The sequence below is a fragment of the Sceloporus undulatus genome, chromosome 3 (assembly GCF_019175285.1).
Source record: "Sceloporus undulatus isolate JIND9_A2432 ecotype Alabama chromosome 3, SceUnd_v1.1, whole genome shotgun sequence".
Classification (NCBI taxonomy): domain Eukaryota; kingdom Metazoa; phylum Chordata; class Lepidosauria; order Squamata; family Phrynosomatidae; genus Sceloporus; species Sceloporus undulatus.
Window position 1 is genome coordinate 18,260,704 of NC_056524.1, and position 16,076 is coordinate 18,276,779.

General features: G+C 41.9%; 1 protein-coding gene across 2 annotated transcripts; it reads right to left on the reverse strand.

Annotated features, from left to right (window-relative positions):
• Positions 1–393: 393 nt before the first annotated feature.
• On the reverse strand, positions 394–15,179 carry CWC15 (CWC15 spliceosome associated protein homolog). Of its 2 annotated transcripts, none has more exons than XM_042460616.1 (7): positions 15,038–15,179; positions 13,787–13,964; positions 12,144–12,256; positions 10,644–10,732; positions 8,770–8,880; positions 3,161–3,279; positions 394–813 (listed from the first exon to the last, which is right to left on the reverse strand). In XM_042460616.1, exons 2-7 carry the CDS (start codon positions 13,915–13,917, stop codon positions 684–686), a joined length of 693 nt encoding a protein of 230 aa, XP_042316550.1. In that variant the 5' UTR covers positions 13,918–13,964; positions 15,038–15,179; the 3' UTR covers positions 394–683. The 2 variants fall into 2 exon arrangements, with proteins under 2 accessions (XP_042316550.1, XP_042316551.1); XM_042460617.1 differs by having other exon boundaries at positions 15,042–15,172.
• Positions 15,180–16,076: the final 897 nt, after the last annotated feature.

Consider the following 16,076-nt stretch of genomic DNA (forward strand, 5'->3'; position numbering starts at 1 on the left):
TCCTCTCAATAACAGGTTAAAATTACTACTGTACAAAACAAATGCACAGCTGAATTTGTATTGGCTGAACACTGCCTGAAGCCTTGCTTTTGTTTAATGCAACCACCTTACAGCTTGTCCAGCCATTCGCCCGTACAGAGTATGGCTGGGCAACTAAAAGACTTCCAGAGGTCAACAAGTTGTGGATTGATCCAGGGAATGTGTTAGTGGATTGAGTCAGATTTCTACTTGCTGGCTGCTGTGAGGAGCAAAGACAGAAGTGTTTGTTCACCTTCCTTCCCTCCCATGATGTGGGCTACAGCTCAGGCAACAAGGGGATATGCATTATCTTTCTTATAAAATATTTGCTACATATCTTCTACTTGTGACAGTAATTTGAATAAAACTTCAGCCTTCAGTGTGAAGAATTTATTGCAAATTATTTTCAAAACATTTACAGAAATGGCATGAAAAACAAATTGATAACAATAAGGAAAAAAAAACATTCTTGGGAAATAAGCTGGCCTAGTTGAAATAAGAAAAACCAAAAAAATATTCCAGATGATGAATTAAGTTAAAAAAGCATGAATGACCTTGGGCTAAAGTTGCTACTTGATGACGAAGTCTCACTTTAAACCAGAACTTTTTTCAGATGGATCATTCAGTCTATTAGCAACACAGAATTTGTTTTTTAAAAGGATGGTCTACTTGATGTATTTTTCCATAAACTTTTTGTGAAATTCAGACCTCAGTGTGTCGTTGACAAACCTTTTATCCTTTTTCATCTCATCAACCCCCTTTGCACAGTTCTTGAAGACAACATCATCATCCCATCTAAAAAGCAGAATAGAAAAGAGAAATAAAATAAATCAGCTTTACTAAACAGGAGAAATAGTACAATATGAGCAAGACATAGACAGACATTAATCCACACTATCATATTTTGGTATAATTTGACTTTTGGTACATATAGATATGATAAAAAGTATTTGGGCCATTGCTTTGCCAACAGACATTTCCTGGTTCTGTGGGCACTCCAAGGAGCTCTATGACTGCTGAGATCCACAAGAGAGTATTAAACTCAGCTAGCTGCCAGCAAAGCACATTAATTAATTAGTTTACTAATTTACACATTAACTCAAAGAGTTCCCAGTGTAAGTCTGTTGCTATAAAAATAGTCTCATGGCACCTTAAGAGACTAAACTGTGTAACAGTGAAAGGCTTTCAAAGAAGACTAGAGCCCATCTTATTCAGTTTACTTAGAACTAAGCTCTGCTAAATGCAGTGGAACTTGCTCCCAAATATGTGTACATAGTATTTCATGAAAAGGGGCATCCAGAGTTTACAGATGATTGGAACTACAGTTGGTCAAGTGACTGATGTTCCCTGTCATCATCCTGACTGAGAAACCACTGGAATAATGAACGCTTTCATGGCCGGTATCCACAGTTCTTTGTGGGTTTTTCGGGCTATGTGGCCATGTTCTGGAAGAATTTATTTCTGATGTTTCACCTGCATCTGTGGCTGGCAACGATGCAGCCACAGATGCAGGTGAAACGTCAGGAATAAATTCTTCCAGAACATAGCCATATAGCCCAAAAAATCCACAAAAAGCCACTGGAATAATCTTTGTCAGCAGCAGAATATTGTAGGGAGAAGAGAAACATTTCATCTGGAGCTCTGGATATTTTCTTGATGAACACATCTGCACTGAGAGAAAACTGACTGGTCAGAACACAAGCCCAATGGGGGCTCTTCTTCTATGCTACTTAGAATGGCAAAGCAAATGTTTATCCCTGTGAACTCTTGCAGTGGATCTTGGTTTACTACTGTTAAAGGGACCCGGCCAAGGATATAACCTTCTACATCCCCAAGAATGAAGCTGTTCCTTTGCAAACTCAAGGACAAATGGCCAAAATGTATAAAACAGTATTTATAGCAAACTGTTTAAATCAAGAGCAGACACCTGGAAAAACAGCATGTAGTTCAATGATGCCAAAAAGTGGGAGACAAAACCTTCTATAGAAGCATTATTTGTTATAAAGTTGTGTACCTACCTGTCTCTGTAGAACAGCCTTGCAAATTAACAAACTGGCAATAAGATAAACCATATCCAATAAGAGAGAAGCTTATGAACTGGTAAAGTACATGCTTTCCCTTAACCTTTCCCCTTCTGGTTTTAGTAACTATTATCCATCTCTAAGCCTTTCCCTTTAGATCCACTGTGGACACTGTACTCGTTCTATAGATTTTGTACAGTTTAGATGATCAGATTAAAAAGCATCCAACCATTTCTCTCCGACTCTACTGCCAAGATCCTGGTCCATGCCTTAGTGATCTCATGACTTGATTACTGTAACATCCTTCTGGCAGGGCTTCCTCTTTCTCACCTCCGTCCTTTAATTTCTGTCCAGCATTCAGCTGCATGCATTATCACATCCGCTCACCGCTCTGACCATATCTCTCCTTTGCTGGCATCCCTTCACTGACTCCCCCTCCCTTTCCACATTCAGTATAAGCGCCTGCTGTTGACGTTTAAAGCCCTCCATGGGCCGGCCCCTTCTTACTTATCAGACCTTCTTTCTCCTCACCTTCCCACTAGGGCCCTCCGTTCTGGTAGTCAAGGTCTGCTGTCCCAACCCAGGATTTCCTCTGCCCCATCTCGAATTCACCCCCCTTTCACTTGCTGCCCCTCGCGCCTGGAACCTCCCCCCCCCCCGCGAACAAGGGCCATCACTTCTTTAACCAGCTTCAAAACGGAGTTGAAGACTGTCCTGTTCAGAGAAGCATTCCCAGGTCTTGCATAATTGTCGCTTGCCTCCTTGGATGAAGATTAATCATCCATTATGAAGCTAAGCCCTCCCTCCAGTCCATCTGCCTTGGTCCAGGCCTTGGAGGTAGAGAGGAACTGCTGGACCTCATCCCCTTCCCCACCATTACTCCCTTCTCCTTTTGTGTGGTGTCTTTTTAGATTGTAAGCCTGATGGCAGGGAACCATCTAATTAAAAAGACTGTATGTACAGCGCTGTGTAAATTTACAGTGCTTTACAAATAAAGGTTAATAATAATAATAATCCCCTGAACAATGTGATTAAAATCCAATTTAATAGCTCTGGAATTGTATATGAACGGAGAACTGATGGAAGTATATTTTAGGGATCCAAAAATAACACCATCATACCTTCTTTTTACTTTGAAATTTGCCTGAGGCTGCACAGGGCCAGTAAGATTCAACAAAGGGTTGCCACTGAGGATGTTTTCCATCCGTATCCTCTCCTCTTCAGCCTTTTGTTCTTGTTCCTGTCAAGATGAGAAAAAAAATGACCCATCTATACCAACAAAGGAGAATGTGCATCTGTTTGCATCATAACTGCAAGGCATCTCAAAACTTGGCATTTACATGAATGAGATCATATGGATGGATATTGGGGGGATAGTAAGTTACGTACTGTAATTGATTTTAATTAATTTCTACCTACATTTTGCAGTACCAACATTAGTCACTAAGTGGAAGATGTCCCTAACACAGAAGAAGCTCATAGAATCATAGAGTTGGAAGAGACCGCAAGGGCCATCCAGTCCAACCCCCTGTCATGCAGGAAATCTCAATCAAAGCATCCCCGACAGATGGCCATCCAGCCTCTGTTTAAAGATTTCTAAGGAAGGGGACTCTGGTACACTCCGAGGGAGTTTGTTCCACTGTCGAACAGCCCTTACTGTCAGACAGTTCCTCCTAATGTTGAGGTGGAATCTCTTTTGCTGTAGCTTGTATCCACTGCTCCAGGTCCTAGTCTCTGGAGCAGCAGAAAACAAGCTAGCTCCCTCCTCAATATAAGCTGTAGTCATTCTTGGCATATTCATCGCTCCATAAGGCCTTTAAACAGCTCTTTGTGGGAAAGAGGCATTGCTCTGTGCGTTCAAGTTGTTTCCTATTTATGATGAACCTATAGCAAACCTAACACTGGCTTTTCTTGTTGAGATTTGTTCAGAGGAAGTTCGCCATTATTTTCGTCTGAGACTGAGAGAATACATGTTCCCCAAAGTCAACCAGTGGGTCCCCATGGCTCAGAAGAGATTTGGTCTCCAGAGCTGTAGTTCAACATTCAATCCACTACACCATGTTAGCATATCAAGCGCAACAGTTGCACTGGATGTGATTCCTGTTTCTTTCTGCAGAGCCTTAAAACTCATCAATAGGTTAAGAGAGAGAAAAGGTACTGCTGTCTGGCAAAGGAACAGGGAGGACAGTAACCAGAGGAAATACCAACAGGAGGAAAAGAGCAGGGTCATAACAGAAAAAGAACGAGTGCCAAGGTGATAGAGAGAAAGAGTAGCTGAGTAACTAAGGGGGAGAAACACTGAGGTGGTTGATTAGGAGAGAAGATTCCTTGGGTTGGTTGATGATTTTGAAGGTTGAAGACCAAGGAGTTACTAAGCTGCGTGAAGCCTGGTACTTCCTCTGTTAGGGTTATATAGAAGTGCTCAGCTTTTCAAACTGATAAACAGAAAGCTGGAAACTTAGGTGGGTTACAGACCGCCGAAAAGCGGTGCTCTGCCGCCATTGGCAGTTGCTGCGTCCGGGAACCACAGCAGCCAAACTGCGCGGTTCCCAGATGCAGCGAAGGAGCAGCGCCAAAATGGCGCTTCTTCTTGCGCCCCAGATGGGATGCCGCAAGGCACTACTCACGCACTCGTGGCATCACATCCGGGGTGTGACGTGTGGACGCTATGCGCCTGATATATCAAAATGGTGGCGCCCGTGTGTATAGGGCGCCGCCATTATTACACCCCCATCACGTGCTAGGGGTGAGGCTGGTATGGATGCTAGGTCCTCGGCCAACCCCTAGCATGTGACGGGGCGCCACAAAGGCCCGTTTGTAAAGGGCCTTGGTCACAAATAATTTCTGGACATCTTTTAAAATATATTTAGGGATTTTTTTAAAAAAAAAATTGGATGTATCAGTTTTAAGGTGTAGCTATCATATTTTCTGGAAATAAATGAAGAACCAGACTGCAGCCAGAAACCACTTTGAGATTCTGGCTTTATATATCCAGAATAGGGAGCAACGAGTCCCAAAAATTAAAGAACTGACCTTCAGATTTAAACTTCTGTCTTTCCACTAAGAAGTTCAGTCACAGACATAACCACAATCAGATCTGATTTCTGTTTTGTTTTGTTTTTGAAAAAGGGGAGGGCAGGCAAAGCTTAAACCCAACTGGAAGCCAGGTATTACAATGGCCAAACCACTACCCTCTAATCACAGACATATGGACAATGGGCAAGAAGTGGTAAATGTACTTGGCTTTTGCATGTGAGAACTTTTTACATTCGTAAGAGCAAACTAAATCTATTCCAGCTAATCCCCAATTCCAATCCTTGCAAACCTTTTGTTTCAATTCAGGGTGACTTCTTGACTCTGGAATAGTTTTAAACAGATATTTAAGCTGAATAATTTTGCTATGCATTTATTTTAAAGAGGTCCTACTGCTTGTGAGAAATCAGGGAAAATGGCTGATGTTCAGCAAATTGCCTAGCATGAGTACCTTTTTCTCTGACTACTGGAAATCTTATTCTGATTATTCATCCCACCTTGCTTCAAGCACACCTTCACATCTGAAAAGACGCTTTGTATGTAATATCTGTTTAAAATTATTTCAGAGAAAATAAATCATCCTGAATTGCAACAAAAGGTTTGCTAGGATCAGGACCTAGGTTTAGCAGGAACAGATTTAGTTTGCTCTTGTGAATGTAGAAGTTCTCACAGACATGAGATGTATACATGGGGAGAGGTGGGTAACAAATATCATCATCATCATCATCATCATCATCATGAAAGACAGCAGCAAAATGAAATATGAAGTGATTAAGGGACATCTCAGGCTGTTAGCATACAAAAAAACCCCTTGGTATTCTGGTGTTCCAGTTGCTGGTCACCTAATTAGGTCCATATTAATAATGAAGAATACAGCAAGTTTTGAATCTTTACAGATGTGTGGTATGCCTGAAGCAGGGTGAGATACAAAGTGAAATCAGAATTGATCAGTACTGGCTGCTGAACCATACTATCTCAACTGATACATATTAGCATATGCACAAAAAGGTTGAAGACAAGCACAGAGAAGGATATTAAATAAATAAAATAAATAAAAAATTTATTTTTATACCGCCCTTCCGCAGATCAGGGCGGTTTACAACATAATAAAATACAATAACTACATCAATACAGTAACAATAAAACAACAACAATATAAAACCCCCGTTAGCCCATCCTCTTTGCCACAGAAGAGGAGGGAGGCCCACTGGACTTTAGTCGGGGAATGCAAGATGAAAAAGAAAGGTTTTCAGGTCCTTTCTAAATTGGGCCAGGGAAGTAGTCGAGTGGAGCTCTGTGGGCAGCGTGTTCCAAAGGGCCGGGGCGGTGATGGAGAATGTCCTCCTCGTAGTGGAGGACAGCCTAGCTCCTGGCACCCTAAGGTAGGTTCAATCAGTTGAAAAGGCTTGGGAAAAGGCCTATATGTGGAGACCCAATACGGATCACAGGAAGAAGTGTTGTTCTGTGTTAAATGAATCAATGGCACGAGATAGGGCAGTGTTAGCACACCCTGCATGTCCTGTGTTATTTTGGTATAATAGTAGTATATTTTGTTATAACAGTAGTTACAGAAAGACAAAAGAAAGAAAACAACATGAACTTGGAAAGGTTATGATGGCCTTTAAATGAACTTCTCATGAGTGGCCATATAAACCTGAGGTCATGTGTAAAGGATACATGTAACTAAATGGCTGTGAGTATTGCTGAACAAAACAGAATACGGTGGCATTATTACTTCCCTTGATCTTGAAACTATACGTCTATTGATGCAGCCTAGAATCACATTGGCCTTTTTAGCTGCTTCATCACACTGTTGACTCACGTTCAACTTGTGGTCTACTAGGACTCCTAGATACCTTTCACATGTAGTTTCTTTCAGCCAGGTGTCCCCCATCTTGTGTCTATGCATTTCATTTTTTTTGTCTTAAGTGCAATACCTTACATTTCTCCCTGTTGAAATTCATTTTGTTAGTTTTGGCCCAGATTTCTAATCTATTAAGGTCATTTTGAAAATTGATCCTGTCCTCTGAGGTATTAGCTACTCCTCCTAATTTGATGTCATCTGCAAATTTGATAAGCATGCCCCCTATTCTTTCATTCAAGTCATTGATAAAGATGTTGAATAGCACTGAGCCCAAGACAGAACTCTGTGGCACCCTACTGGCCATTTCTCTCCAAGATGAAGGGGAGCCATTGCTGAGCACCCTTTGTGTTTGGACTCATCAGCCAATTACAAATTCGACTACATTGATATGTCCACTGAATACAATTTGTGGTTGCCCTCCCGGGATCCTAGGCTTTTGGGTAACAGCAGCTTCCTATGTTCAAAGGGAACTTGAGGAGGGGATTGACAAAGGATGAGAATCCCCATTAAGACTGAGAACAGACTGTGCAGAGTACTATAGCTTCAGCAATTTCTGGTGGCCTCTAGTGGCACCAAAGAATAATATCTATAACGTGTTTTCCTTGAAGATGTGTATAAAGTGATATCATTCTGCTTAGATCTGATGTTCAGTAATTTTGGTCAAGATTTCTCTTTTGGTACAACTTGATTACTATAGAGGGCTTACTGCTGCCTGTCCACACAACAGTCTTGTATGAAGCTTCTTACTTTTATTATTACTTGAGGGTTCACTGTCTGCAAGTCTTAAATATGGCTTGAGCACTATTCAAAAATGAGCAGCAGTGTAACAGTTAACTATAGGAACACACCCTTGGAATGTAGAAAGTTAAAACTGCTGTCATGAACTCTTGTCTGCTTAAAACTGGGGTGGAGAAAATACCCCCATGGGCCACACTCCTGGGCTAATTTCATTAACAAAATCTCACCCTTTAGATGTTGCGGGCTCACATTTGCCCTCCAGACCATTTCTATTTGGAGATCACTTCTAATTTCATTTCATGTGTACATGTGTATATATGACAGTGGTACCGTAGGATTGTAGTGGAACAAAGGGAAAGAGAAAGAAACAGAAAGAAAGAAAGCCCTGCAACCCTTTCCACCTTGGGCTCTCAGTTCACTTTTCCTATGGGTTTCTCCTGTAGGAATATTTGGTATCTATATTAAGCAGAGTGTGGAGAGCTAGCCCAATATGAGTTTGTGGAAGAAACACAAAAGGGCAGGCATTCTCCCTAGAGTGAAGTACGATAACCATGGAAACATGGATAACACATTATTTGGTTGTAGCAATAAAAGTGTGAAAAATGTCTTCAGCACTTACCAATGTCCATACAGTACTTAAGTGCGTCAAAATTCAAGATCTGCAACTGTTAAGTCAAACCTTACATGACAGCCACAGCTCAAGTGTTAAGGTAGACACTTCTGCCTAGTAGAGAGTGTGTTGTCAGTGTTTAATGCTCTAGTTAAAAGGATTTTTGAAAGCAGGACAAGAAAAGATATCTGGCCAAAACACAGGAAAATCACTGCCATTCAAGAGAGACAGTACTATGTTAAGGCTAATTCACACCAAGGAAAGGCAATCTCATCCCCTCCAGATATTTTGGTCTACAATTCCCACAAGCTGCAGCCTATAGGACCAAGGATCAGGGATTCTGGAAGTTATTATTTAAAGCCCCTAGAGGATAACCAATTTGCCCACTTTTGTCACAAGCAGACACAGAACTGTATCAGAAGCAGACCAGTGGTCTGTGTTGATTTAAGGCAGTCTGTTCAATAAGATTTAATTGGTGCATTTACCTTTCGAGCCTGCTCTTCGGCACGTTCCTTTTTAATCTTTTCTAGTTCAGCTAAAAGAGCAGCTGTATCATCATCACTCTCTTCATCATAGTCTTCATCTTCGTCATCCTCCTACAAAGACAGCAAGGTCAGTTAACTTGTGTTTCCATTTCCTACCCAGTGCAGAAATGTTTACTCACAGCTTCCTACACAGCACCACACACAACTCAGTGTTCTGTAAAGTATGACTCATTGACACCTGAAACTATGCTCATGAATGGATACAATTTATGATCCTCACATGTGCACCCAAAATATTAAAAAGTTATCAAACATGTTGAAGATTCTGATGTTTGAACTCATAAAAATACTGCAATGTATACCTCCTTCTCAGCTTTCTACTTAATAAGAGAAAACATTAACTGAAACTAGAGTCTCTGAACTCAATCTGTCAAGTTCCTAAATATTCAAAGTGAGAACTGATCACAGGGTGGTGATGAAGTTATCTCAGTGAGAACAGAAGAGACATACAGCAGAGCAAACACATCTCTCAGTAGACCTGAGAGCTGCACCCCACAGTAAGTCCCAACCCTGAACCCTTAAAAAAATATATCATCAAAATGCCCCCCCGAACCTTCTAGCGTAGAATGAAATTTCACCAAATTTCTTCCCTTCTGGGCTCTTTTAAACCCAGGAAATAAACTGGATGTCACTGTCAGTTTACTTCCTGGTTATAAAGAAGGATTTTTCTAGAACAGCCTGGGAAAATTGTCCCCCAGGTCCCTTAGAAAATACAGAGTGGTATTTTGAGAAATACACACACACATATACTAGTGGGGAGCTTGGAGGCCTCATTAACAGGCTTGGAGGTCATTTTTGCAAAACTCTGCTTTAACCTCTCTAATGCAAATAAGAAACACAAGAATTTTAGGTCTGCATCAAGGGCAGCCCATCACATTGTAGGCATTGTAGCTATGCAACTGTGGATAATTATGTGATCGACAGTGCCCACTACAAATGGCTAAACAGGGAGGCTTATGAAGCCCTGACTCCTGGACTGTTATTTAGCTTAGCTGATGGCAAGTTGTATAGGCCTACTGAATATATTATGGCACATATTATGGCAAAGAGACCTTCTCCCAACACCTCATAGCTTTTGAAAGGATCTAAGTGATATATGCCCTCAACTGAGACCCCAGGTAATTCAGGGAGACGGACATCTCCCCATAGTCCATAGTGCTAAGAATCTCTATCCCAGCCATTCTGTCTACTGTGTGCCAATATCAGAAAGCTAAGTTCACTCTGATGAACTTTTATTGTTATTATTATTATTGTCATTGTTATTTTTGAGACTGGGCACCTTTCCAGTGTAGTTTAAGACGCAACAGAATTGAATATAAATAAAGTGAATTGATTGAATGATTGATTTAAATATGTCACCATTGATTTTAAAACACTCTGGTCTTTTGCAGACCTGGTCTTTTGCGTCTGTGTCATTCCTTTCTTTAAATACTGGACCATTGTATCATGGCAGGGCATATGCCTGTCACAAACAAGGTCCTAGTTTTGGCCCCTGGCATCTTCAGCTAAAAACAGATAACATAACAGGTAATAGCAAAAACCTCTGTTTCAGAGAAACAGAAAGCTGATAGTTCTCAGAGTAGATGGTCTGACTGGGTTTAGTGGGCCAGAGCTTAGAAAAGTCCCACCCTCCTGAACCAAGCTTCTAGAATTCCTCAGCAATTACCGCCACTGGCCAAGTTGGTTGAGGAATCTGTAGAAGTGTAGTCTAAAAAATGTAGCTGTTTTCCATGCTCTGAGATGGTTTGATGATTTGGCATAATGCAGTTTTCTATGTTCTGCTGTACTGCTCCCCAGCAACTGAGAATACATACATCAGTCAGTGGATCATCTGCATCCAAGTTAGCTGCTGGTATCTGATCTAATCGGGGCTTCTTAGACACTGAAGATGATGTTGTATGCTCTGTAAAAGAAATACAGGAAAAATAGTTAAGAATTCAGAAGGCCAGGAGAAATGAAAGAGGCTGGATGGCCATCTGTCAGGAATGCTTTGATTGAGAGTTCCTGCACGGCATAGGATTGGACTGGATGGCCCTTGTGGTCTCTTCCAACTCTATGATTCTATGAAAAGGGACTGAAACAGACTTTCACCTAAACTGAATTTATTTCAATGACACTACTAAAAATACGAGCTCACAGATTTTTTTTTTTACTAATCTCAGTACCAATGCAGACAAGTTCATATCAGTATCTGGTAATTTTTCTGAAAAAGAGACTGTTTTCAATTTACAAAGATCTGCACATGATTCTTACATGCTACACATAGGTTACAATCAACAAGCTCAGTGGTTCCCAAAATTTTTTACCCTTGTGACCCCTTTTCCATCTACATGCAGACATCACGTGCCCCTTTCCTTGATGTAGTATATGAATAAAAATATTCATAAAAATAAAAATGTTTTCTGTATATATTTTCATTCAGACATTCATATTTTAACATTTTATAAGGAAATAGTTCTCCTTCTCCTTCAGGCAGAGGCTCCAAATGTCCTCCTTGCCTTTCTCTTCCCCTCCAGGACAGAGTTTGGGAAAAGGAGGAGTAGGAGTGGGATCAGGGTCTCCAAGTCTCACAACTCCCCCCCCCCCAGGAAACTCTTGTGTCTCCCCTGAGGTCCCACACTATCATTTGAGACCCACTGGACACACCTATATGCCAGCATCTATCTCTAGAACCAATTGCTTATGGATTTCCCAATGACTCTAATGTTGAAGTGGAACTAGGGACTCATCATGGTTATCAGCCTAATTTTAAAACCCTCTGCCAATGATCTGTTCATATCCCAGTCTACCAGGTGATAAGAGAGACAGAAAAGGTGGTGAGAGAAACAGAAAAGAAGGGTTGCCTATTTCCAACACTGTCTTTGTCCATCATTGGCTTCATCCCATAAGCTGACATGTCACCCAAGGGAATGTAAATCTTAACGGGTAAAACTCCACATTAAGCTGATCTGCTGAATTTCAAAACCTTGCCTTTAGAGAAACTATTGTTTTGCAAGAATCTTCCCCATTGTCTTTGTGTCCCCTGACACTCCCAATAACCTGAAGATACTATTGAAACCCCTTCCCACCTTTTGCAGCAGACATTTACAACCTGTTAAGAAATTCTCCTCCGTCTTGACTATTTGTAGACCAGGGAATGTCTCTTCTGCCTTCTGAACATGTACCTCTTCTGTAATTTTAAAATTCTACTCTGATTTCTTTCTTAAATGTCCTACAGTCAAGACAGGTGGATCCTGAGCCGTTCATAAACCATGATCTGAGATCCCCCCCAAGCCCTGCAAAAGGCAACAAGGATCCACAAGGAGAGCACAGACCTCGTGCTGGTCTGTCTCTGTTCTTCTCTCTCACAGCAACTCGTTCACGCTCCTCCAGTTCCCTCCTGAAGTCACGGTTGCGCACCTCTTCAGGGGCATCCTGAGTTGTTTGTCTGAAACAAAGAATTGGGAAATGGTTCCCTTAGAGCTGGCGTTGGGCAGTGGCCAAGTGGAAGAGAGAAAAGGTGTCTAATTCAAATCTCCTCTAAACTGAACACTCACTATTTTTTTTTACAGCATATTACTATCTCTGTATTCATTCTGGAAGTTTCCTAAGCACCTCATATATTTAATACAACGATAAATAAACATATTAAAATCCACACACACACACAAAAAAAGAGTCAGATTTTTAAAACATGAGGATAAAGAACAAATAAAAAGTGCTCCCTCCTGGGACATCAAACTTCACAACACACAAGTCTAGAGAAGAATACTATAGACTTGTGTATTGTTGTGAGTAGACTTTGTGAGCCGCCTTGGATCCCTTTTTGGGAGAAAGGTGGCATATTAATAAAATAAATAAATAAAATAAAACACTCCAGAACTGGGGTGCCAAAAAACAAAAGGCTCTACTCTCAGTCATCATCATTAGCCTGATGTCCAAAAGCAAGAGGCCTTAAGTAAAACATTGGTTATTAATATAAAACATGTTTCAAATTTAAATAAAATATTTCTGCTAGGACTACAGTGAAACTCTAAGTTCGAGTTATCTTAACATCCAGGTAGGTCCACATGGCCTTTCAGATAGCCTGTTCTGATTCCAGCTGTGCAAGACGTTAGAGTTAAGAAGTCATACCAGAAGATGCTAAGAGGTATTATTCTTTACTATACATCTGAATTCTGCACCACAGCGATTCTCTTAACAGGAATTTTATCTCTTTTTGGCCGCAAAAATTACTAGTCCATCAATTTACTAGTTTTCTTATGATGCAACACAAGTGGGGATGGGGAAGCAGAGGGGAAAGATCCCCAAGAGCTTGTCTGCCAAAATACCAGGGTATTTCCCCCCTAGGTTCTGCTGGATCCAGTTGAGATAGGATGCTCTTACCCCTTTGGTTATAGCAGATGTTTGGCCTTTATTACACACCTATGAAGCTCTATGCACAGAAGACATTCTGCATCAGCCAAGAAAACCAGACTTATATATAAAACCATGGATGTTATTAACTCCCTGAGTTTTTATTGGCCTGTGACTGCTAACATGTGACATTCGTGACACATCAAAAGCCAGAAAGAAATAAAGAACTCACGCTTTGGCCGTGTCTGCACTGCAGAAATAATGTTGTCTGACACCAGTTTAACTGCCATGGCTCAGTGCTATGGAATCCTGGGATTTGTAGTTTGCTGTGGCACCAGAGCTCTCTGACAGAGAAGGCTAAAGGTCTCATAAAACTACAGATCCCATAACTCCACAGCACTGAGCCATGGCAGATAAAGTGGTGTCAAGCTGCATTATTTCTGCAGTGCAGATGCAGCTTTTGTCTGCTTTCAGAACTTTCTTCTGTAGTAACTGTTCCCTCTCACAGGGACTTGATACATGGCTCTTTATCATGCTTTTTTTTTGGGGGGGGGGATTAACTGCTGCAAAATAAGCATTACTCCCCAAATAAATTCTACAAGAAATGTTAACTGCCCTTTACCTGTATTTGATTTTAGTATGAGAAGGAAGATCTCTGCTGGAATACTGTTTGGAGAGCTGACTCAAGTCGCCCTCTCCTTTCCCTCTGCCTCCTCTTGCAGGTTCAAATGTTGGTCTCGCCGCAGTCGTCATCCTTAATAGCTTGGGATCAAATGCGCATCATGGATGGAGATTGAATCCTGTCATAGCAGAACAAAACAAAACACTGATTAATAAGCATAACAAAACGTACGAAGGCAACCCCTTTCATAGGACCATTTTATGCAGATTTGCTTAAAAATAAACTGCTTGGGTTTCAGTCCCAAAAACTTAAGCATAAAATATATATTTTATTGTGTTAAAAAGACAGTACAAAAATATAAACCAACTGACAAATACACAGAGGCTGGATGGCCATTTGTCAGGGATGCTTTGATTGAGAGTTCCTGCATGGCAGAATGGGGCTGGACTGGATCAGGGCCCTTGTATACAGTTCTATCGTTCTGTGATCCGTCTGTAATGTGGTTCTCCTCTTTCCCTGCTGCTTCCCACTTTACTAACCATTAGCTCCTTTTCCTAAAGAGTCATGTCATCTCATGATGCGTCCAAAGTAAAACAGCCTCAATCTCATCATCTTGGCTTCTAGGGAAGAGTCCTGCCTAAAAAACCCACAGAAAACTATGGATGCTGGGCATGAAAGCCTTTGACTTCCCACTTGGGGGCCTTGGGCAAGTCAGAGAGTCAGAAAGTTGGAAGAGACCCCAAGAAGGGCCCTGATCCAGCCCAACCCCCTTCTGCCATGCAGGAACTCTCCGTCAAAGCATCCCCATTGAGAGATGGCCATCCAGCCTCTGCTTAAAGACCTCCAAGGAGGGAGACCCCACTTCACTCCGAGGGAGGAGTGTGCTCCCCTGTCGAACAGCCCTTACTCTCAGGAGGTTCCTCCTAATGTTGAGGAGGAATCTCTTTTCCTGCAGTCTACATCCAGAACAAAGTGGCACTATTACTTCCCTTGATCTAGACACTATACTTCTATTGAAGCAGCCTAAAATCGCATTGGCCTTTTTAGCTGCCGCATCGCACTCTTGACTCATGTTCAACTTGAGGTCTCCTAGGACTCCCAGATAGAGAGAGCCCTTTCACATGTTGTCTCCTTAAGGCAGGTGTCTCCATCCTATATCTCTGCATTTCCTTTTTCTGCCCTAAGGGCAGAACCTTCCACTTCTCTGCCTTGAAGGCCACAAGAGGCACCACAAAGCCATTCCCATCCTACCTGCCTGGCTTCCTTCCTTCCTTTAGTCCCAGCTCTGCTTCGTTAGGCCAGGCGCTCCATTAGTCCTCCACCTTCCCAGAATGTACCGCTCCCGAAACCATAGAGTCGCCAGTTAAAACTGAAGCGGAAGCGGAAGTGGGTGATTCTAGATTTAAAATTTAGAGTGACACAAATCCCTACACTTCCGGGAACACCTCGAGGGAACGGTTAGGAATGGATTTTGTCTCACTCTGCTTCATAACTTAACGATCCGGAAACCGTTTTAGAAAGATAAGTAGAGTGTCCTCAAGAGTGGAGTGAGGCTTTCCTTGTTGTGTGCCTCCAGGTTATTTTTGACTCACAAGTCCATGATGTCTTGTACCTCTATATTTTATGTCTATGGGCTAAAACTCAGCGCTAATGTCTCCGCAGAGCGACGTAGATACCATAGATATAGGGGATAGAGCGTCACCTCCGCCATTTTACAAGGGTAATCAAGGAAAACAGGAAGGGGCGGGGCATGGCCACTTTGAAGACGGAAGTAGGGGTTTAGAGTCTTTAAAAGGGGGTTCTGTAAAGTTTAGAATTGTGGGAATTGTAGTTTGTTGTGGCACCAGAGCTCTCTCTGACAGAGGAGGCTGTCTCACAAAACTACAATTCCCAGAATTCCCTAGCACTGAGCCAGGGCAGTTAAAGCGGTCTCAAACTGGATTATTTCTGCAGTGTGGATCCAGCCTTTGTTACAGTTACTTAAACGAGAGGGTTTTTTTTTCAGTTTATGGCAGTGATTCCCAAACTTTGGTCCTGCAGGTGTTTTGGACTTCAGCTCCCAGAAGCCCCAGCTACTTTGGCCAACAGTCAGGGATTCTGGGAACTGAAGTCCAAAACACCTGGAGAAATAACTGCCCTGGCTCAAGGCTATGGAATGCAGCCTGGGCTGTTAAACTGAATCAACCCAATTCCAAGGGGAGAAGATACTTGTGATGTGCCCACATGGCAAAGCAGGAATAAGCAAACGCTGCGTGTGCCGGGATGGAGGACAGCTTTTTAAAGCCAGTGC

Coding starts and splice junctions, on each gene's coding strand:
- CWC15 (XM_042460616.1), bottom strand. CDS start 13,917: ATGACGACTGCGGCGAGACCAACATTTGAACCTGCAAGAGGAGGCAGA. Junction 12,257..13,786: donor CATACTAAAATCAAATACAG/GTAAAGGGCAGT, acceptor TCTTTGTTTCAG/ACAAACAACTCAGGATGCCC. Junction 814..3,160: donor AATTTCAAAGTAAAAAGAAG/GTATGATGGTGT, acceptor TCTGCTTTTTAG/ATGGGATGATGATGTTGTCT.